The 24618-nt window shown below is 33.6% G+C and overlaps 1 protein-coding gene across 3 annotated transcripts in view; it reads right to left on the reverse strand.

The window, feature by feature from the left end:
- NAA15 (N-alpha-acetyltransferase 15, NatA auxiliary subunit) overlaps positions 1 to 24618 on the reverse strand; it is a 67710-nt gene that overhangs the window by 19875 nt on the left and 23217 nt on the right. For 2 of the 3 annotated variants that reach the window (XM_020902989.2, XM_020902988.2), the window contains exons 2-14: positions 22993 to 23077; positions 20756 to 20860; positions 18332 to 18489; positions 16925 to 17059; positions 15550 to 15703; positions 12067 to 12186; positions 10627 to 10722; positions 10363 to 10469; positions 8223 to 8295; positions 5498 to 5667; positions 4161 to 4313; positions 3300 to 3428; positions 1891 to 2104 (exon numbers count right to left, since the gene is read on the reverse strand). In XM_020902989.2, coding sequence (XP_020758648.1) covers positions 1891 to 2104; positions 3300 to 3428; positions 4161 to 4313; positions 5498 to 5667; positions 8223 to 8295; positions 10363 to 10469; positions 10627 to 10722; positions 12067 to 12186; positions 15550 to 15703; positions 16925 to 17059; positions 18332 to 18489; positions 20756 to 20860; positions 22993 to 23077 — 1699 coding nt within the window. Of the gene's footprint in view, positions 1 to 1890; positions 2105 to 3299; positions 3429 to 4160; positions 4314 to 5497; positions 5668 to 8222; positions 8320 to 10362; positions 10470 to 10626; positions 10723 to 12066; positions 12187 to 15549; positions 15704 to 16924; positions 17060 to 18331; positions 18490 to 20755; positions 20861 to 22992; positions 23078 to 24618 lie in introns of those variants that run through there. The other variant, XM_070474839.1, reaches the window with a different exon arrangement.

Below are 24618 nucleotides of genomic sequence, written 5' to 3' on the forward strand. Positions count from 1 at the left end.
CCACAAAAACCACCCTGTAACTGTGTAGAACATATGTACATGTGAAACTGAACATGGTAATTGTGCACAAAAGAAACTGAACACCTAATAGGGCTAGCTAGCCCTTTGAAAGGAGAAAACCTTCAGGTAGGAGAAAAGTGAAGAGGGAGTTTCACATTTGCTAGGTGTTTTTCTGAGTTGGTTTAACTTTGTATATTCCAGAGTTAATTGTGTATTGGGACTTCCCTGGTGGTCCAGTGGTTAGTACTACACACTACCACTGCAGGGGGTATGGGTTCAATCCCTGGTTCTGGAACTAAGATCTTACATGCCACGTGCGTGGCAAAAAAAAAAAAAGTTAATCGTATATTATTTGCAGAATTCGAAGAAGATGTGGAAGGCAGGAAGGGTAAATAGGAAAGTAAATAAGCAAAGCCAGAGGATCACTGATATCATCTTCAATTATAAACTGTCCTATAGATTCTCACTAGCATTTTCTTTCCAGCTGAAGCAGTAACAACAGAGATTTAAGTGAAATTTGTGCAAGGGTTTCAATATGTGACCTTAGAATCTTCTAAATTGTTCTTAGGTATTGTAAAAATAACAAATTAATAAAAGGATCCAAAGGTCTCAACAGGAGGAAGAATATAGAAAGTAACCAACCATAACCTCAGAAGAGGAAGAAACTCAGGACTGAGGAAAAAAATTCTGACAGCTTTTATGCCCCAACTCCTGTAACATTTTTGCCCTGAATAAAGACACAAAATTTTTAGACAATTAATTTTTTATCTTTTTACATGCGTAGGTCACTTTTATTCTGAGATCCTTTCCCAAATAATTAATTTAAGGAAGACTTCTTCCTACACATCCTGACATCTTGCTATTAAAATGGCATGTTTAAAATGGTCAAGTGAAAAATCACTGAGCAATGTTACTGGCTTAGTTTTAATTCTAACCCAGGTATTAACGTTCAAGCAGTATTTATCTTTTAGTATGTCATGGCTTGTGCTCAGTCGTGCCTCACTGTATTTGCGATCCCACAAACTGTAGCCCACCAAGCTCCTCTGTCTATGGGATTTTCCCAGCAAGAATACTGGAATAGGTTGCCATTTCCTCCTCCAGGGGATCTTCTCAACCCAGGGATCAAACCCACATCTCCTGCATTGGCAGGCAGATTCTTTACCATGGAGCCACCATATTAAGTTGATGAAATCCAACTCCTTAAAAGCTAATGACCTATGGCTGATTCATGTTGATATTTGGCCAATAACAACAAAATTCTGTAAAGCAATTATCCCTCCATTAAAAAATTAATTAATATTAAAAAATGGTAATGATCAGCTACAAATTTTTGCTTAGCTTTTAAAGACAAGAGTCAATAGTATTTTTCTTCTGTTGCTCAGAGAAATTCACAAAACAGCCATCACCATTTTCTAAAGCATGGATAACACTGTCCCACAATGCGCAAATAGAAAGCTCGGGGAAGAGGCTTCCCTGGTGGCTCAGGGGTAAAGACTCTGCCTGCCCATGCAGGAGACACAGGTTCCATCCCTGAGCTGAGGCGACTCCACACGCCGGGAAGCGGCCAGACCCACGTGCCACATTACTGGGTTTGTGCTCCACAGCCCACATGCCCTAACTCCTGAAGCCTGCGAGCCCCAGAGCCCTGCTCCACAAGAGAAGCCACCCCAACAAGAAGCCCGTGCAAAGCAACTAGGGAGAGTGGCCCCTCCTCTTCATAACTAGTGAAAAGCCCTTGCAGCAATGAAGACCCAGCACAGCTAAAAATTAAATTTTTTTTTTAAATCATCTTTCAGAAAAAAATTAAAAGCTCAGGAAAAATCTGTTATGCAAAAACATAAATATATATATACACACCACAAAAAAAAAAAAACTCTTTGAATATTATACCTGTATCAGCTTCATGTTCTTTATTCTCATCTGTAAGAGGGCTGTCATGAAGCTTCAAATAGATCTCTATAGCAATTCTTGCAGCCTTGAAGTAAAACGGATGCTGTCGAAGTACATCTTCTAGCTTTAGTAAGTCCACATATGATCTAAGGGTAATCTTCCTCATACAGTATGTATGAAAGTCAAACTGGTCATCAGTGATTTCTATAAAATGCTAACAAAATTATCTTTTTTACTATAGTGAAGTATAGCGACAGCAAAGAAGCTACAAAAATGAAAGCCTTGGAATTACTTGTTTCCAGGGCATGAAAATAAAAATCAGTAAAATTCTAAAATATTAAAAATTACAATAATTCTATTTAAATACTTTACATGTCAATTAAGTAAATACAATAGGCCATTACCTAGCATAGTTTGTGGCGTACATTAGTGACTGAATTATTTGTTGAATGAAAGGAAACACAATGCTTTATTTTTTTCTAGTTATTTTGTTTATTTGATGAATTCACATTTTAGAATATCAATAAATATCTTTTTTTCACAATGATGCTTTAAAATATATTTATTCCCTCCTTAATCATTTAAATAAAGCTACCATCATAAATCCAACAGAATTTATTAGCATACATAATGGTGTAGTGCAATACAGTAGATTTACATGTTAAACATCCAGCTTTTATATTTAGAACAATCTGCAAAGGATTTTAATATGTAGTATTTGTCAATTTTTCTAAGAATACAAATCTGAAATGTTGGTATGTGGGAGAGAAATAGTCAGGAAGTCAGTCAAGCAACCAGAAATTAACACATTTCAACTAACCTCCAGGATTCTCAACTTATAGTAACAAAATAAGCATGAATTTATATAAATTATATATATTAAAAAACATTTTAAAAACTGAAAGCCAACTACTAGTCATAGAAATGACTAAAAAGTGAAAGGACTAAGAAAAAAAATAAATTTATCAGAAAATGAGAAATTATATAGGTTACAGAAGTACTGTGAAAAGGCTTCAAAGCTTGCATCTAATATTTATCAAGGGCATATGGCACCACCAATCAAACTCAAAACCAAGACATTTCTGGCATAGCTTAATGAGCTTTGTATGTATTAATGAAGAAGCAGCATCAATTTGAAAGAAACATCCAAAAATCAATGAAAACACAGTCAGGATACAAACTTTCCATTAAGTTTTTTACATGAATTCTGACACTAAGAGTAGACAATGGAGAAGTCTGCTGAATATGTAATCTATATTATTTTTATTATAAACTCTGAAAAATGTGAATAGTGATTTTTAGCGATCATTTGTTATGCATTAGGAAGTGAGAGGAAAGAAAAAACTAAGCGGATTTCTGTCAATGGGTAACAGAATAAAATGAGAAACTTTTAGGTATGTGTTACTTACTCTCTCAATCTCATGGCATTTCTTAAGTGCTTCACCAAATTTATTCATTGCCTTATAAGCTTGGGCACATTCTGTCTGGAACCACATGCACTGCATTTCATTTAAGTTCTCGACCGCTGATGTTCCTTCCTATATGAAAAGCAGACATACTCAAAGACAATTTCTTACCAAATACATTATTACACCATAGGATTTAATTGATTTGAATTCTCAGAACAATTTTCTATTTTTTAAAACCATTCTCAGAGTAAGAGGGAACAGTTAATATGTGAAAGAAATTAGAATTATATTTCTAAACACTAAAAAACCCTCATAAATGATTAATCAAAAAGATCTACCTAATCTGGGATAGAAAGTAATATAACAAACAGAACAGCAGCACATACTCAATTAATATGAGTATATTCACCCCTAAAAATTTCAACTGAACATATCTCAGTATAAATCAGAGTTTAAAAACCTACTGTAGAAACATATTGGAAAAATGGTGTGTGTGTGTGTGCTCAGTCATCTCCACCTCTTTTGTAACACCATGGACTGTAGTCCACCAATTCCTCTGTCCACAGCATTTTCCAGGCAAGGATAACTGGAGTAGGTTGCTACTACCTACTCCAGGGGATCTTCCCAACCCAGGGATCAGAGCCTGGTCTCTTCCATTTTCTGCACTGGCAGGCACATTCTTTACCACTAGTGCCACCTGAGAAATGATGTTTTATAGTAATACTGATTTCATTTTTTTTTGATAAGGCAATTTAATTAAAATCTTGTCTTGATATTAAAAATATCAGAAGTAAACTTTGAAAAATAAACAAGTTATACACGTATGAACTTTTTATTCATAAACAAACTAGCTATACAAACCCTTGTAAACTTGGAGCACATTTCTTCAGCCTCTTTTATCAAATTGGCTTTTAGCATGTATTTTGCACACTTGGAGTTGATAAATCTGTCTGCTGTGTCCAAGGCCTGGGCCTCATCCATCCACCTTGCAGCTTCTTTAATATTCCCAGCATGCTAAAGTTAGAGGGCACAAAAACAAAATAAACCTGTCAGTATGCTAATTTTACTATGCAGGTAATTTCTTTCCTGTTCATAAATAACTAAGACACAAATGCTTCCAAAGGTAATCTTCTATCTCTTACAACCCTAATCAATGTAGATGCATACAATCTACTGTAAGTTCTGATACCTTTCTGGCTATGTAGACTATGAGCTCTCTGACAGTAAAGATATGTTTTAAAAATTTTGTCTACTGTTATAACCTCATTGGCGATGCACTACACAGTGCCTGGCATATAATGAATACTGAAAAATAATGGTGAATACTGAAAATTAATGGCTGAATCAAAGAAAATAATCAAAACCTTTAAGTAAGAACAACATAATTCAATATAAAGGTCATAACAGGCAAAAGGATGGCCAAATTTCTATTCTAAGGAATCGTGGAAACATTACAATTAGGACCACTTGTGGACATTCCACAATGATCCTCATTCTTAATTCATCTAACTAGTCCATTTGGCAAAGCCACAAAACTAATGAGCATTACCCGGCATTTTAAAAGTGGTTTAAAACATTACTTAATTTCATCATTTTTTGGTAAATAAACGATTGGTTTAGAACTTCTTCCCCAAGAGCTTCTATTAGTAAATTTCATTTGTATTAAAATTTTTAAAATGATACTGGAACATATGACTAGAGATTCTCAAGCAAGACACAGGAATTGAAGAGTCAGAGATAACATGTAGAATTCACAGTAGAAATCTCCAGTTTCATTTTATTAAGATTACCAGATACTGATACACGATCATATTCAGATGTTAAGAGAAACAAACATTTGACAGCAAATTTAATTACTTTTGATTATCTATCTCTGCTAGTTAAAATAAAAAAAAAACCAGATATGTATGTGTGAATGCATGAGAACATATATTATGAACAACACATATATGAATAACCATATGTATATTTGTATACATGTGTTGGTATATACATACAGATACAAATAATTGAGCAAATCAGCATGACCATGAAAAGTCTAAAAAGCAATCAGACTGAGAAAAATACTATATTTGTTATTACATGTGTTCTGAGCTATCCAATACATCATTTTTCTTAGAGCATTTACAATGTAACATATGTTCTTAAAAATTTATGCCTCATTACCTCATAAGAAAAAAAGCAGAAAATATTTTTACCTTATAGATTTTAGCTTTCACAAGAAAGAGTTCTATCAACGTGGGTGTACTTTCAATAGCAGTATTTATGTATTCCAGAGCAATAGATGGCTGACCAATTTTATCATAATGTTGTGCCAAGTAGTACTGGACCCAAAGTAATGTGGTTGGTGGTTCCTCTTTTCCATCATCTTTAAAGAGTGGGGGAGGAGGTGGAGAAGAATTAGTCATTACCTATATTAAAGAGACTAGCCACCTCAAAGTGGCTTTATCTTTATTAATAAGGAAAGTAGGTCAAATTGTGTTATTTATGCATCTAGTTATGAAACTAGTTCTAAATGTATAAGATCTTTGACCAGCACCACACTACCTGCTCTGTATCATTATAGCTCCTAGCACAATGCCATGCTTATCATAAACATGGTAGATAAATGAGATCAAAGCTTTAACAAATTACCTAAAAAGAAAACTGGGGGGTGGTGGATAGAGAAAACAAATTGCACTAGAACTATGGTCAGGATGTTATGTATGAGGGGGAAAAATAAGAATAAAGAGAAAATTTCCATTAATGTAGGGTTAAAAAAAAAGAAAAAGAAAAAAAGAAAGGCATGATTGCTTAACTGGGTTTCTAATGTACCAAACTATACATAAATATACTTGTGATGTGGTTATTTTGAATTCTGCTGATAAGATTCTTAATATATCTTAATCTTATTTTGAATATGCAAAAATGTACACTTTTGGTTAAACTAAAAATTATACAAAAAATGAGATAAGTAAAAATACTTATTCTGTATTTTAGTTCAGTTTTATTTTTATATACTCACAAGAAAATGTGTAAGTTAAATATACAACCCACACATTAAAAAATGCTTTTTAATACAAATTTCTAAAATCTAAAGAACTGTTATTTGCTTTCAAAGAAAGCAACAGATTGCTTATTTTTATCCTAGTAGAAGTAGGATGGCTCAGTGGACAAACAATAGGAGTGGAACTCACCAACTCCCGATCTGATAGATCTGCAACTAAAGTGCTGCATATTCTTGGGCATGTCATTGAACCTCTTCCACATTTGTAAAATATGTAGGAAAATGCTGATAATCAAAGGAACATCATGATGATTAACCAATGAAACCATGGTAACGCCTTCTAAAAAGTACTATTAAAATTAATCTGAGACCTAGAAACAGTGATCAACTCAATAGCAATAAGCACCCCAGGTCCCATACTGGGTTTTCCCACTGTAGGAAACAGGGGTCCTTGGGAAAAACAACTTATTACAGGTCTGTTATGGGCAAGTATACCAGATGAACTAGAATATTTCTTTATACAAAACTGCAAGGAAGCTATCAACTACTACCCTAGTACGTGAAGGCTGGAACCATTTGAAACTGCAATTATTTAAAACATCAAATATGTTTAAAGCCATGAATTCAAAATAATACTTTTCTAACACTTTTGAAAGATGCTACTAATAGTCAATTCACTAATAGTCAATTCACTATTTTGAAATTCATTAGTTCAAACTGGTAAAGAACAAAAAAGTAGGACAGGCAAAGGAGAAAAAGCAGCATTTATCTCGCTTTTTCTGTATAACCTGAAATGCTACATTAGCAGATATTAAATATTATAATATTACTAGTTTGTAATTTGTAACAGTTCATGTAACACATTTAATAAACACTTCATGCCTCCTGATCAAAGGACACACCACCACTTGTGGAATAATCTTGCTCATCTCTTTGTCTTTAAAACAAAAAGGGGGAAAAAAATAAAATTCCATCAAACCTGTAGACAGTCAGACCTGTCCATGTGAAGTTTCTGCAATGATGGAAAGGTTCTAGATCTGCCCTGTCCAGTATGGTAGGCATTAGATTTACAAAGCTATTGAGGAGCACTTGAACGTGACTACTGTGACTAATTAAATTCATTTAATTAAAAAAAATTTAATAGCCCTGTGTGACTAATGGCTACCATACTAGACTACATAGCTCTAAACTTACAATGTATAATAAATCCAGAGGACAGAGAAACAACTTGTTAAGCAACAGCATATGGGTATATTCAGCAAAAACTAGACTAAAGAAAAACTAAAAAACACACACACACGAAACTAATTAATAAATAAATTGCAGGAAAAAATAAAAACAGAGGGGAAACTTAAAAAAAGTTAAAGAGACATATCAACAAAACTCAAAGTACAGATTTCATCTGGCTCTTCATTCAAATAAACTTCAGAAACAAAGAGAAAAAATATTTTTAAGGTACCTGGAAATGTAAGCATGGACATTTTCCTTTAATATTAAGGAAGCATTAATGTTCAAGTATGGTGATGCTATTATGGTTGTGATCTTTAGAATACTGAAATCTACATGGATGAAATGATGCGATTTTGGGGATTCAAGGGAGTAGAAGGAAACAGGTAAGAAATATAGATGAAATAAGTCTGCCATGAGGAAAAAATTACTGAAGTTGAGTGGTGGGTAAATGGAGGGTCATTATATTATTACATGTAGTTTTGGAGATGTTTTAAGTTCTACATAAAATTTTCAATAAGCTACTGTTATCACATTCTTATCAAATATTTTCACATAATATACATATTAATGCATCTTAAAGGGGAAAATGTTTAAATATATTAAGGTTATTGACTAAATAATGAACAATACTGACCTTCTGATCAAGAATTTCATAATATAGTAAGATTTTTTAAGACTTTTTTAAAACATAAAACTTGAGCACTTACCATTGGGGTTAAATAACCGGCAGCTTTTTAGAGAGGTTTCATAACCTACTACTAATTCTTCTATGATTGCCACCTACAGTACAAACACACAAGCACACTTTAGTAAAAAAAAAAAAAAAGAAAGAAAAATTATTATATAGTTACTATGCTTGTGCAAAGCATGTTATTTACTATTAGAGGGCTAAATAAATATTCCAATTCCCTCTCTCTTCTGATTCCACCCCTGGTCTCTCACATACACACCTTTTTATAAATCTCTTAACCTATGGATAAAGATTTAAGACTATACACTTTTGAAGGTGTGCTTTAAGGCAAAACTTTTTTTAAAAACTTACTGACAACTTTTCCTGCCATAAAATAAACCATCAAGCTGAACTAGAAATCAGGAACAGGCTAGACAAAAAGAGGTAATGTTATGGATGGTGTTTTTTTAATCTTGGTTCATTTTTATCTTAATTTACATAAATAATACCCACAGTTAATATCTGCACTTCAGGAATCAAGAATTAAATACTGTGTGAAAAGAGAAATTCCACCAGTAGATGACAGCATCAACTCTCAATTTCATCATTCGGGGAAACCATCAGAAAAACTGAGGCATGGGATAGCAGGTGGGTTTCTGAGATCTAGGAGAATGAGTGGCTGGCCCAGTTCTGGTTTATCTTGAGTCATGACTATACTACTGACTCATGTCTTTGTAAGAGATCTGTGAATACTTTTAACTTATAATTCCCTTCTTTGCTTAATCCATCTATAATGAATTTATTACTACAGAAGCTCTCTTAAATAACCTCAACTTAACTGACTCAACACATTAACACCAGCTCTCTCCATTATCTCAGAAAACTGCGGTCACAGCTAGGCTATTCTGAAATACCCAGGTTCTTCTGCTCCCATAAGGTGAGCTACATGCTTACGGAGAGTTTTGTTTTCCCAAGCCTGTTTGAATTAGCTGCATTCATTATCATCATTGCAAAATTTAATTCAATATTACATAAACTTAAGAAATGAGAACAAAACAACTGTTTCTATAGGTTGAATGAATACTGTGGGAAGACTCAAAGATAAATTAGGTTGTTTTCTTTTTACCAATCTAGTTAAACGTTTAAATAAGACAACCATAGAGGAAAAAGTCTTAATATACATGATTCTACAATCAAGACTGCTTCACAAGCATCACGTTCTCACTCTGCCAAAACTAGAAGAAAAAGACCACATTTTATTAATGTGATTTAAGCAAGGAAAAAAAAAAGTGAAACAGTCACCACTGAGGCCCATATCCTAGACCTCTCAACCAAAGACTGGCAAGTAAGTGCCCTTCCTGTGTGCTGGCTTCCCTGGGGGCTCAGCTGGTAAAGAATCCGCCTGCAGTGCGGGAGACCTGGGTTCGATCCCTGGGTTGAGAAGATCCCCTGGAGAAGGGAAAGGCTACCCACTCCAGTATTCTGGCCTGGAGAATTCCATGGACTGTATAATCCATGGGGTGGCAGAGTCGGACACCAATTAGCAACTGACTTTCACTTACAGACTTAGACTGTGCTTTAACTGTTCAGTATGTTTAATCTGTTCCATCTTTGAAGTGTTTTTTTTTTTTAATCTAGCCAACATGTCTTGATGTCACTGAACTTAAAATAATCTAAATTAAGATTATAACACACTGTAACAAGCATTTTGAATACTGTATACATAGCTGAAAGAGTAAACTGACTTACTGGGACATTAAACAAACTCTTCTGACAGAATTTTTTTTCTACCAACTAAAAAGGATAAAGATTACTAAGGTAAAACTTAGTTTAGTTTAAAAACAAAAAAAATCACTTCTGGATTTCACCATGAGGAGGGAATAGAGACAATATTGAAGAAATCACTGCTGTACCAACTTTTCATACCTGCACTGATTTATTAAAAAGTACACACCGGAAAAAAAAGATAGAAAACAAATAGGTGGTAAATTATTCAGCTAAAAAGAGAAGACGATGAAAAGGAAATAAACAGAAAGCATTTAAACTTTAAGGGCTAGGAAGACTGTTAGCAGACTCACAAAGTGGGTACTATGTGCCTGTACTATGTGCGATTATCCAAACACTGAGCAAAGAAATCATAGTCAAAAAAAAAAAACAACCACTGTATTTTGCTTTACCTTTTCTTTATCTTTGTATAACGACCTCAAAGTATTGAAGACTGGTGGACAACCCTTACTGAAGTTCATCCTTAGGAACTTATCCAAACATTCTTTAAACTTCTCACCTTGGAAGAAAAAAATCTTGTTGACTTACATTTACCCAGATATTTCTAACACGGCATACCTTAAAATCTTAATATGCACACTCATATATTTAAAACCAAGGGCAGATATTGTATACCATAATATCATTTTCATTCCTTTGCAATTATTCTCACTTACCAGATAAAAAGTTTAATGGCAGTCTTCTTGGCACTAATCCCCTGGGATATTTAGTCCAGGCCTCCTCATAAATTTTTAGTCGTTCTAACATATTAGCTGCAGACCAAAAAAAAATTTTCCCTTATGTAATTGTACATTTTGCTAGAAAATTATAAATTTGTGAAAATATATGAAAATTACCATATTAAATAGAAAATTTGAACATGGGAAAAAATTATTCATAATCTAACCACCTAAATATATCAACAATCATTTTAGAATAATTTATTCTAAAATTTCCATATTTTAAACCATCATTACATAAAATACATGATTTTCCTTATCCGGTTCTGCTTTAGGCGGCCTTTCAAAGTATGACTCCTCTACTTAGTTCTAAGAAAGGCTCAGTTATTATGTTTCCATAATGGCTTTTCTAATGTTCTCTTCAGCCTCTTCTCTAACGTCTCTCCTTTGATTTCTTTTGGAACTTTGATTTATTATCTATCCTCTATCTTGATTTTTTCATATTTCTTTTATATTTTCTTTTACTTTCAGGTGAGAACTTTCCTTGTTCAATCAATCTTCCACTTCACTAATTTTCCTCAGGTATGCCTCTCATATTTAATCTACTGAAAATTTTAAGTCACATCAGTAAGTAGGTTTTGTCATTTTCCAGATTCCTATTAGGTCCTTTCTCATAACTGTTCACATTTCATCGCCTCTCTTCATCTTGGATTCTTCTGTGCTCTCTACTCTCCTTTTCGCTGGCAGTAATATTTCCATGCTAGTGTTACTACAGAGAATGACATTCTTTGTTACAAGGTTTCTCTCACATTTATCAATGTACCAGGAATAGTTCACTATCAGTTGTGTAGGAAATTTTGCTTTAAATTGTATCATCCTGGATAAGGACTCTCTGCCTTTTTGCAGATAGCATGTTTCGGGGACTTGTCCTCACAAGTGGGTCCCATTCATGCGAAAGAATGATTGGGGGTAAGAGTCTCTGGACGAAGTTTATTTGTGTCCTTCTGCTCACATAGGAAAGAAACAGTGCTTCCCTTTCAGTTTGGTGACATTCACTTGCCCTGGCAGGTCACACTCTGCTACAGCCACAGGTTACCACAGAGGTATGTGTCCTTCTTTCCTTTAGGGAAACAGCTCCATTTCTATAAGTTAGCATTTTCCTTTCATATTTCTGACACTACTATTCATTTGTGAACTTTTAAAACTTGTTTCCAAAACTCTTTTTACAACTATTTCTATGAATTTATAGTAGAAGAGAGGTTTTAGAAAACACCTCGCCTGCCACATTAAATGGAAGTTCACAAATGTACTTTTGTATTCAGATTTTGAACCAATTCTTAACCAGTTTTTCTAGTCGGCATTTTCAATGAATTAACACAATGTATGTTAACAAAAGATGCAATTAAAGCTTAGAAAGTAAGTTTTAATCAGTGTTACCTGGCTTGAGTGCCTTTTCCAAGCCTTTGTAATAGGCCCAGTTTTCAGGATTTCTCTCTTGCAATCCTCTGTAAACATCAGCTGCATCTTCCAAACGACATAATTGTAACAGAAGTTCCCCTGATTTAAAAAAAAAAAAAAAAACAAAAAACTGAATTAACTAAGTATGTTTAACTTTTCCTCAAACTTTCTCTTAAAACCTCTTCAATATTGGGAGGTGGGTTTTCAACTCCCTTCAATGAGACTATTTACAACATTACAGTATTGTCTCTCCTGTTTTTAAAAGTTCATATGTAGAAATATTATCCTCTTCACATCCTCAATTTATTCAGGTATATGTCTAACTCCAGGCTACTTTCTCAAATTCACTGAACACAGTCACTAAGCCATCATCTACTCAATTATTCCTGACAACATATAGACAATTTCAAAATCTAAATTAATGCCCAGTCCATTACCCTAACCTTAACTAGCTATGAAATGATTCTGCTCTAGCAGCCCAAATCACGGCCACATTGTGTCTCTTCCAACTACTGAGTTTACTCTCTTTTTCATCTACCAAATACATTTCCTGCTTTAAGCTTAACTGTCTTGACTTTCTTCCTGTCTCACCAATCCTACCCTTCAATCTTAAGAGAAAAGCTGTTCCTGTTTCTTCAGGCCTTTCAGAAACCTTTAAGACGACACTGCTTGTCTTCCCTGGGCTGTATGACCAGTGTCATCCCTGAATGACATTAGCAGCCCCAAATATGATAACTAATCTCAAAACCTAGGCTCCCTGGTTTACCAGTCTTAAGGTCTGTATGATCCCAATTATTCACTTGCTGAACACCTTCTCATAAAAGAAGCTGCCAAATGAAGGCACTGGGGCACTGGTTTCACTAGAAACATATTAGCTCCAAACTCACATAAGCCTCAAGCACTGCTCAAGAATCTTTTTTCCTACGTTAATGGCCTCCCATTCACCAAAGTTATTATTTTCAAGCCAAGACTGCACTCTTACACCTTTTTTTATGATCAGATAATAAAAATGAACACTTACTGAGTGTGAAAATGACTTTTCAAACGTTTCACAAGCATTAACTAATTCAAGTCTCAAAGCTCCATGAGATAGGCTACCATTATTTGTGTCATTTTAAAACAAAGAAAATAAGTAACTGTGTCAAGGGTCTTTCAGACAGTTAATTGTTAGAGTCAGGATTTGGACCCAAGCAATTTGGCTAAAGTAACCCATATTCTTAATGTCTCTATCCTGAGTGGTTCTCACCAGGTGCATTTTTGTCATCCAGGAGACATTTAGCAATGCCGGAGGCATTTTCAGTGTCACAATAAGGGAAGCGGGTGCTACAGTACCTGATATAAGCTACCAATACTGCTAAATATTATGCAACATACAGGAGACTTCAATCTCCAACATCTTGGTCCCAAAATGTCAACAATACCAAAGTTAACAGTCTGCTCCACACTGACCAAAAGACTACTTTACTAAAAACAAAATAATATCCTGCAACCTTTCTCCCATAGGCTACACCCATCCATATTTCCTTCTCATAATCTTTACCCACCTTTTCCTTGTAGAGGGAACTGATGGTATAACAATTAACAATGAAATTTTCTGCCTAACTATGCCACTCACCCACTCCAGGAAATTCCTAAATTATCCTGACCACCTATCACTAACATCAAGGCCTTTATTACTGGAATGCCCAATGATTGATGATTCTACTTTTAGTTCCCTTCTCCTCTCTTTATATTCCCTGTCCCCACCACCTGACTCACCATAGATATTCAAAACATATTTTGTGGAATGAACTAATAGCTCTGTTTCCTATTTCACTGGGAAAATGAAAGCAAGAAGAACTCCCAAATTATCCACCACACTGACACACCTACTTGCCCATACACTCCACCATCTCTAATTACTGTGGATGAACTATTCATTTTGTTACCTAAGGCTCACCCTTCAATTTATCCACTAGATCACATCCCCTCAACTGTATCAAACATTCCATCTCATTATCCGGTGAGCACAATAAATACGATCTGCAAAGATCTTTTGATTCTGCAACCCTTCCCCCCAACACTATCCTGGATGTGCTTCCTATACAGCAAAACTACTTGTTTGAGTCATTTATGCATCTTATCCTCAATTCCTCTACTTAAATCTCATTGAAATCTACTTGACCTGTTTGGGGTTTTACTACCCTCCTTCCCAATGTTCAGAAAGTCCTTTTGGTAAGGTCATCAGTAACTTCCAAATTGCTAAAATCCATAGGTCAATTCTGAGTCCTCAGCTTGATCTGTCATTCTTCCTCACTAATAATCAGAAGAGTAAAATAAAACAATGTACTTAAGAGTATTTTGAACAACGTCATGTATTTCCATAAAGAAACTGAGGCCCAATCTTGCCCCTCATCATAGAGCTGGTTGGTAGACAATGAAGGAACTGAGACTAGTTTTTTAATCTTATCATCTTTTCAATTAGTCAGAAACCTCCTCCTTTATAACTAATAGACTGCTCAGGAATGATCAACTCATGTGAAAGAGGCTGTCTTGGATCTAGAGTTCACAAATGAGTTCCAGGCGCCTTGGACTTGCATTTTTTTTCTTGCCAGTAGCATTATTCTCTGCTGAAAAGTTCATCAGGAGAACAATGGCTATATCCACTCTGCACACAGACACCACACTTCTCCAGTGTTCAACTTCAAAGGGAGTCAGAGAAATTTGAAACCAACAAACTTCAGCTTCCTGGTCTAACAAAGGCAAAGCAACATTTCAGATGGCAAGTCTTAGAAAGTACTCAATTACTTGTTTTTGTTTTCCATAATCAGTTCCTAAAACTGATTAAAAACTGATTTTAAAACTGTAGTTTTTAAAACTACAAAGACTCCTTTTTCACAGCCCTCTAATAAATGGTAACACTGGAGATCTTTATTTAAGGATCTATCCATCCTCCTATCATAATCCACACATACAAACCTGAGTTTCTAGTTCATGTTTTCTGTATTCAGAAAGATATTCAGGTAAACCATAAAGCCTAGGAATGTCCCATAAGCACTTTAGTGAAGTCTGATTTATCAATATTACTGACAATAAAGAAATTTGTTCTACACATTCAATTTTGCTAATAAGCAGTTTCTAAGAAACTTAATCCTGTCTTTTAAAATTGACCAACTGCCTCCTGTATTTTAATCAAACTGTAATATTTTTAGATCAGATACTTAAATAAACAATACTGCACTGAGTCACTTCATTCAACAATTTACTGTTCACCATTATTTTTTCCTATAACAACATCTACTGTTTAAATGTTTATTTTCAAAAAAAAAATGTTTATTTTCCTACATTACAAATTATCTGAAGTGCATGAGTAAGAAATAGATTTTGTCATCAAAGAGCTGTATTATATGCAACGATTTTCCAGTCTTGTTCTTTGTCATAGTTAAACATCAGAATAAATTACACTCTTAAACAAAAAAATACCTTTGGTTTCTTCTACAGCAAGTTTATCACAAATCTGCTTTTCATAGGTACAAAGATGTTCCAGAGCTTCTCTATAGAGACCTGCTTCCCGAAGAACTTGATTCTGATATAAAAGGAGTTCACTATATTCATAATCCACTTTATCAGGGGATGTCTACATATGAATACAAGGAATACTAACAGTGAGAATTTTATTTTCATATTAAAAAAATTTTCACACACTTAAATACATAGAAGAAGTCAAAGGATAATAAATGATTGATAAAACTCATTTTTAAAAATTCCTAAATATCTCTCTAGGAAGCAACTAAAACTGACAATATTAACTTAAAACCCACTGAATAAAATAAGAATCCATAAATCCTTACATATAATAAGTAAATAGGGGAGAAAGGAAAGCTTACTAAAAGTAGAATGTCAAATAAATCTAGAAGGAATAAGACAGAAAAATCACCATTTTGCAACTATCATAGTAACAGCTTATCCAGGCAAGAATCATAATCAATGAATTTTGCTAAAACTAGTGGTAAAAGTCTGATGAGGAAGAGACTACTCATAAAGCCTCACATTATTTATTAAATACAAAGAGAAAAAAAATAACTGGTTTATAGTGAAGAAACCTGACAGTCACCACCGTAAGCAAGAAATCAAACAGATGAGACAGCACCCGGCTTTTCATGTGGTCAAATGAGAGGGGCTCAACACCACTCCTGCAGTCTCCTGCAAAAATGCCTAACAGCATCTAACACTGAGGAAACATCAAAGAAGTCCAAACTGATGAGTCTACAGAAGCACTGCCACCACTCTTCAAAAACACAATGTCATGAAATAAAAGAAAGACTTCGAAACTTCCAGATTAAACGAGACTATAGAAAAATGATAATTAAATGTAAGGTATGATTCTAAATTGAATCATGGAAATGAGAAAAAAAAAAATCCTAGAAAGGATATAAATAGGCCAGTTAGTAAATACTGAATATCAGTTGTGGATTAGATAGTAACAGTCTATCAATGTTAAATTTCCTAATTTCTTGATAATTTATACAATACTATCTATAAAGTTGAGAACTACAGAGTTATTCTTAGGAAATACCACACAAAAGCATTTTAGGAGTAAAAGAGCATGGTGTCTACAATTACTCTTGAATGTTTTAGGAAAAAATAGCTAAGTACATATAGACTATAAACTAAATGTATCAAATATTAACAATTAGTTAATGTGAGTGAACTATTATGTTCTTCATACTACTCTCCCAACTGTTCTGTAAATTTGAAACTATTTCAAATAAAAAGATAGTAAATCTATATACATTTCTTTGTTTTAGTTATACTAAGAATCAGACCTAGTTTACTAGGTCTAACTTCTGGTTGTTACCTGCTGTGTTTTCCTAAATTCTTCTAAAATCTTTGCTGCCATTTCATAATCTTCTAATAAATGGTAAGCAATAGCATAACCAATCCATGATGCTCTCTGTGCAGGTCGAAGTTGAAGTAACTGATACCTCGTTTCCTTTAAGGGAAAAAAGAACACTTTTTCTTAGGTTTACAAAAAAAGTAAATGCTCCTTAAAGATCATATTAGCTTACAACAGTTAACGCAATGATGGAAATAATAATAAAAAATAGTTTTAAACATCCATATTGTGTAGCTTTGTGGAAGCATAAAAATATTTAAGCAGCACAATGACGCTTCCAAGATAATCTTAGAAATAATTTTTTTAAAAGTTAAGACATAAGACATGGTATCCTTTATTACTTACTCACGTACTTACTCTGAGAAGAAAGAAGGGAAAAGATAGTGCAAAGGTAAAAAACTTTTTAAATGCAGTGCCCAACTACTGAGTTAAGATCTATAGAAAGCAACTCAGTAGGAACTTCATGGAAGAAAGAAAAAGAGGAACTAAATAAATCTGATTTAATAGACTGATTTTTAAGGGTTAAAATATAGCAATAGTGGTGATCATTTTGTAATGTATAAAAATATCAAAACACTATGTTGTGCACCAAGAACTAATATGGGCAGTTAAACTTAAAAAAAAAAGCCAAATAACCAGCTAACGAAACTCACAGAAAAGGAATTCAGATTTGTGGTTACCAGAGGTGGGAAGGAGGTAGGATGGGGTACTGCATGAAGGTAGTAAAAAGGTACACACATCCAATTCCAAGATAAAATTAAGTTCAAGGGATGTAGTGTACAAAATGATTATATAATTAACATTTCTGTAGGCTATATGTAAAAACTGCTATGAGAGTAAACCTTAGGAGTTCTCATAATCAGGAAAAAATATATATTTTTTCTTTTTGTATTATTTTATATCTATATAACATGATGCATGTTCACTAAACTTGTGGTAACATTTCATGATGTAAATCAAATCATTATGATGTACACCTGAAATGTATGCAATACTGCACATTAATTGTATTTCAGTAAAACTGAAAGGAAAAAATCTCCCCTCACCAATGTAGCTACAAAAACAGAATGTTAGCCTCTATGGAGGTAAAAAGAACAAACGTGTGTGTGTGTGTGTGTGTGTGTGTGTGTGTGTGTGTTAATTTTTAACAAAATTAACTCAATCTTGTACAGTAATCCAACTCTGCTTCACAGTAAAGTAACTTTTAAATCTGCTTAGTCCAGTGACAAACACAACCACTATTGGAGGAAGGAGGCAAATTCAATTAATTTTTTTTAATGGAAAATTTTGTTATCAAAAAGTACTCAAAAAAGTTTTAAATACATTAATAATATTTCCTCATCAGAATAAAAAAAATTCTCTACTTACCCTGTAACCCTCAAGATCTCGCATTTGAATCTGTAATAAAGAAAGGTCCCTTAAGATTTGAAGATTGTCTTTATCCCATTTTAGCGCATTTCTGTAACACTTAATGGCTTCATCATATTTCTTGTCTGACCTCTGGAGAAGGCCATAAACATGCCAACCTAAAGGATTTAGTTAAGGATACAACCTACAAGTCAAGAAATAATATTCCAATAATATTCTCCAGGAAACTCAGAAAGTTACAGCTGTTTATAAAATTACAAGCTTAAAAAAGAGAAAATATAAAGATAGTAGTAGTTTGATACAACAAAAACAATACAGCTTCTCAAGACAAAGAAAATAGGTCTAGCCTGCCTTACTTTAATTTAATCTTACCATGTTTCCTTAATTATAAAATGTAAATAAAGAGAGAGTCCATACAGCAAAGCATAGCAGTTTGGTGACAAAACAGACTAACATGTATAAAGTGCTCAGTGGCTGACCCAAAATAAATGGCTCAATAGGTATTAGGAACTATCTATTTTTGAAAGAGAACAGGTATTCATGACATACATTAAAATTTCATAAGTCTAGTAAGGAATACAAGTAAGTAAAATTACAGTAGGTCATACAACTGTACTAAAAAGGGGGGAAAATATGTACATAATCCCACTCTCCTAATACAGGTCTTTTTTCACTTTAGATTTTAATTATTGCAATCACCCAACCTCCTGCAGACTCTCTGCTTTCACTCTCACTTGCCAGAGTAACCTATGTACAATACACACAGTCAAAAGAAAAAGTCTACTTCCCTTTCCAGAAACTTCATATTTCTCTCAGATCAGGTTTAAACTTTTCAATCTGAGAGCTTTTACAGCAAGAACCCTTAACAGAGTCAGTAAATGCAGAATGTCTAGGGTGACATGTATAACTAAAAATACATATATAATGTTATAATTTTTATTTGAAAAACGATCTTTGCTTTTATAATGCAAATCTTCTCGGCTGGAATGTGGCTTTAAAAGCCTGAGATATACTACCCTTCAAAATCTGGCCCCCATAACCTATTTTCTCCTTTAGCCCACCCCAATTTCAACAACAGTACCCTATTGTTTGAGGACTTGTTCAACTCTCTTGAGCATTGAGATGCCTTTTCACCCGTCTAATCTTCACCAGTGGCTCAGTGGTAAAGAATCTGCCAGCCAATGCAGGAGACACGGGAGATGTGGAAAGATGCCCAAGAGGAAGAAATGGCAACCCATTCCAGTATTCTTGCCTGGCAAATCCCATGGACAGCAAAGCCAGTGGGCTACAGGCCACAGAGTCGCAAAGAGCTGGACACGACTGAACACACAAGCACACACAAAATCATCACCTTCTAAAAATCCATCCTCAGAATGTTTAACACTGCTAAAAATTTAAAGAAATTTATGTTCATCAAGAGGAACAGAATTATATAAAACATGGTAAGTCAATAGAGAACACTACACCAATATTAAAAATGATGAAGAGATACCTACAACAGCCTTATTAATTAACCCTTTGCTTACCTTTAGTTTCTGGTTATTCCTAACTCACTTCTGCCTTACTGGATTAGCGATAATTTCTGAACAAGCTTTAACATTTTATGTAATACTTAGAAGTGTTAAGCTTCTATCAAATATCTTCCTGCACTAGGTTGTAAGATCCTCGAGAGCAAAATCCATTCCTTTTCTTACTTTATATTATTCCAGGGGTTGGTAAACACTTGAAAATTTGTTGTTTCAGCACTTAAAACTGTTAGCCAACAAAACAGGTAAAGAAATATTTGTTTAAAACTATTTAAAAAATAGCAACCCACAATTTTGTCTCTATCTTCCCTTAGACATTTGTACTTGTTCTAACTCTCACACTTCCCTTAATGAAGTAAAATTTATCTCATACAGTACTTAGCATTATCAGGGACTATGTTAAGCATCATTAAATCTTTACAAGACCACAGTGAAGTGGGTATGATTATTCTCATTTTACACATGAGGAAACTATGCCCTAAGATCACAGTTAAAAAGAAGCCGAGTTGAGATTCAAGCCTAAGTGAAGCATACTCCAAATCCTGGGCTTAATAAGTACATTATACTTGACTTCTAACATGCCTTATCGTACATCCTTCTCTAAATTCATGCTATGATGAAATTGGCAGGGTGCCTCTTTTTTAAGTGTGGGAAGAGCTTTCACAGATATTAAAATAGGCAAATCCCGTTTATCTGTAAATAGATATAATGTTAGGCCATGGTAGGTATACAAAAATGTTTCCTGAATGAAAGCAACTGATGGTACTCTACTGAAGAAAGAACCATCTCTTCTTGAGTTACACAGTAAGAGAGATCTAATAACACTTCTGACTCTCAAATTGCTGCCTAAACTCAAGCCATCCCAACTCAACTGTTAAATATATCTCAAAAAGGATACACACATGACTCTTCAAGTCATTTCTCAAACCTCTACGAACCAATTCATAAGCTTCTTCCTTTTTCCCCAAACAGTTCAATGTTAATCCTTTCATAGCCAGAGTTTCTATTTAAAAAAAAAAAAAAGAAGAAGAAACTTAAAGATAACCACCACCAACAAAAAAGGTACCACAATCTCAAAAATAAATGCTACATTAAGTATTTAAAACTTCAAGGAGATTATTGACAAAATGTCCAGGCTTTTACAGAATTAAAATAATTTTTAAAATTGACAAATGAAGTAACTACACATTTCTATAATATAGGCCTCCCTAGAATTGTTTTTTAGATAAAAAGATACAAAAATGCATGAATATCTGGTAATGTATATGGTAACAAGACAAAATTATTTTCCATGGGATGACCTAATTAAACCACTCCTTTCAAGTATGGGAAAGTTAAATCCTGTAACAGACTCTGTGAACCCAAGTTAAACAGAAATTAAATTCACTGTTAAATGATTAAAATATATGCATCAATTATCTACATTTCTGATTTTTACCATTTTAAAACGATTCTTTGGGATCACTATTAAAAATACAAACTAAAGATGTCAGACATCCATCATTCACAATCCAAAGAGTTAAGGAAAATACTAATTTTCAGAAAGGGAAAAACAATACTTCTAATTTTACAATGTATATTTTATGAAGCACAAATGAGTATAAAATATTCACCATGGTTAATTTGCCTAACTTTTAGGACTACAAATTAAAATGTATAGAAAAATTAATTAGGGATAAAAGATAAGGATTAAAGATAGAAAGGAATCAATATTTATAGTAAAATAGAGATAAAGAAATGGAAGTTAAAAAAAGAAAGAAAAAAGTATGTACTAATCATCATAAATCTGTATAAATTCAAGAAAAAAAGAAGAAAACAAAGTATATTTGGCAATTAGCCAAATTAGCAAGGTACTGTAGAAAGTAACACTTTGTTGTTAAACAGATAAAAATCTATTCTTGTAAGAAACTCCTTCAAGTGTTTTAATGAAAATGTAGGTTGTAAGTTTAGAATAAATCATAACTTACTGCTGTAAAAACTACTGCAATTAAATTATGACACTTCATATGCAACCTGATTTCAGATGTGTTCAAATATTCAGGGAAAGTGCACTTATAGAAACAATAAAACCTGGTTCTATGCTGTACTCAAACTCTGTGGTGTCTATACCACTAAAAGCTACATTACTGTTATGCATACTTTTGGAAAGAATATAAAACAACCTAATATCCAACTGGCTAGCAAAATTATGTATATATAGAGATATAGGCCATGCGGCATGGCACACAGGATCTCAGTTTCCTGATAAGGGACTGAACCTGTGCCCCCTGCAATGAAAGCAGAGTCAACCACTGGATGTTCAGGAAGTCCCAAGCGAAACTGTTTTTTAAGAAGGAAATGGAGAAAGAAAATTTCACATACTCAATACCCACTGCTTTCTGTCTTTAAACAATGTTATTATTATAATGAAAGTATGCAAGAGTAAAGAAAGCTAACAGAGAATTATTACTCTCTCTTCAATACTCAGAAAACATCAACTTAACAAAGAACCATGTTTCCTAACTGTACAAATCAGACCTATAAAAGTTTGCTGTTCCTTTGTCTCTTCAAAAGTTTCGCTACAAGCTCTGCCTTTGCCCTACAAACTTCTCACTGTCCCATCTTCTACCCTCACACAGGCTAAAGCAACATAACATAAACTTTCAAAATATGTATAAATCATGTCTTAAACATGACTGTCTTCAAAAGCTAAGATACAATGCCCTAAATAAGAAGATGCTGGTTCATGAGCAAAGGCCCAAATGGACACTTTCTGAATAAATTTATTGTAAGGAATAAAATTTCTTCAGCTCAACCAAAGTTGTCAAGCAAAATTTTCTTGTAACCATTTTAAATAAACTTATTAAACTTAAATTAGTATATCTGTTTTACTAGGTTCTTTTGCCTTTCCTATGGTGCTAATATTCAAAGCAGGAATAAATCAGAACCCAAGTATATCGTGTTATCACTTTCTCAACAATAAACTCAAACTATTAGTATTAAATATCTTCCCACAGGCATAAGGATAAAGTCCATTCTCTCTGGAAAATAGTCTTGGCAGCTGGGAGTAACAAAACCCAAATAAGTGAAATCAGACAAGTAAGCAGAACCTTATCTACTTATGCTTACATGCAAGTGTACTACATTTACACTTACCTCCATGCTCAGCAAATTTGGGATTAGAGAGGATTTGTTTACAGAATTTCAATCCATTTCTGTACTGTTTATGTTCATAACACCTCTGTCAAAATAAAAAAGAAAAATTTAAGTTTAGTAAAAAAATGTAAACAACTTTAAATTTGGTGCTAAACTTTTGATTCTGTTAAACAGAACAAAATGATGTCATGTTACATCCATATTCTAAATTTCACAAAAATGCCAATTACACACACACACACACACACACACACACACACACACACACACACGGAACTCCCTGGTGGTCTAGTAATTTGGATTTGGCACTTTCACTGCAGTAGCCTGGGTTTAATCCCTGGTTGGGAAACTGAGATCCTACAAGCCACATTCCACATTCAAAAAAAAAAAAAAAAAGCCATACTGAGCAACCAAAATTTTTTTTAAAAATATAGAAAGTTCAAATACAGAAAGTAAAAGGTAGACAAAGGGACAGAACACACATTAGAAAAAATAAGACAAGCATTAGCGGACTTCAAAAGGTCCAACAAGTGTTAATATAATGTGAAAATTGGGGGGAGAGGTGTAGAAATTATATTTTAAAATAACATTTTCTTTTTAACTGAAAGAAAAAAGTCTCTGAAGTCACAAGAGACAAACAAGTGCATGCAAATTAAAGAAGGGGGAAAAAGACACACACGTCATAATGAAAATTCAAAGCCAAGAAATAAAGGTCCTTAAAAACTTCCAGAGAGAAAAATAACAAGTCACATAAAAAGAATACGTAATCAGAATAGCACTGAAGGTTTATTCTAAAGTAAAAATGGTATACTGCTGAAAGTTATAAAATATCTACAGTCTTCAAAATTCAGAATTCCTTACCCAGCTAAACTGTCGATCAAGTATGTAAGTAAAATGACATTTTAAGGCTTCTCAGAAAGTTAAAATTTTATCTTTGCACTCTTCCTTAGGAAGTTATTAAAAGGAATCAAAACAAAACAAAACAAAAAAGACAATGTGGGACTTGGTAAATAATCTAATGTAGAAAAAAGAACCACCACTCAAAAATGAAACAGGATGCCAGAGGCCACCATGGAATAGGTTTCTAGCAAGGTCAAAAATCAAACCTGTGTACTTCATAATATGGGAAATATTATTTATAAGCACATGATAGAATACAGGTACATTTGGGGAAAGTGACCAATGAGTCTATAGAAAACCAACTGAATAAGTAAGATAGATTTTAACTCCAGGAGAAATAAAGGCTTATATAAGAAATTATGGTCTCAGTGTAATATTTGGCTCAATAATAAATAATACACATATAATTATAGAAATGTAAATATTTAGTTCTGGTTTATCAAAATACTGTGATATAAGTACAATGACTGAATGAGGAAAAGACGAGTGAGCAAAGGTGGTAATGAAGTTCCAAGTTCTCCTTTTCTAGAAATGTATCAACATGTGCTTTCATAACAGTAATTTTTAAAGCACTGTATTCACTACAGAAAATCTCTGCACCTTAAAGATATAATTTATGTCAGGATTTACTGTCCTAAGTTTAAACAAATTTTACTCAATTTTTTAAACAATACACTCAAAATCTGGCTGAGATAGTTAATGCAAATGATAATCACAGGAAAAAAA

The sequence above is a fragment of the Odocoileus virginianus genome, chromosome 12, assembly GCF_023699985.2.
Source record: "Odocoileus virginianus isolate 20LAN1187 ecotype Illinois chromosome 12, Ovbor_1.2, whole genome shotgun sequence".
Lineage (NCBI taxonomy): Eukaryota > Metazoa > Chordata > Mammalia > Artiodactyla > Cervidae > Odocoileus > Odocoileus virginianus.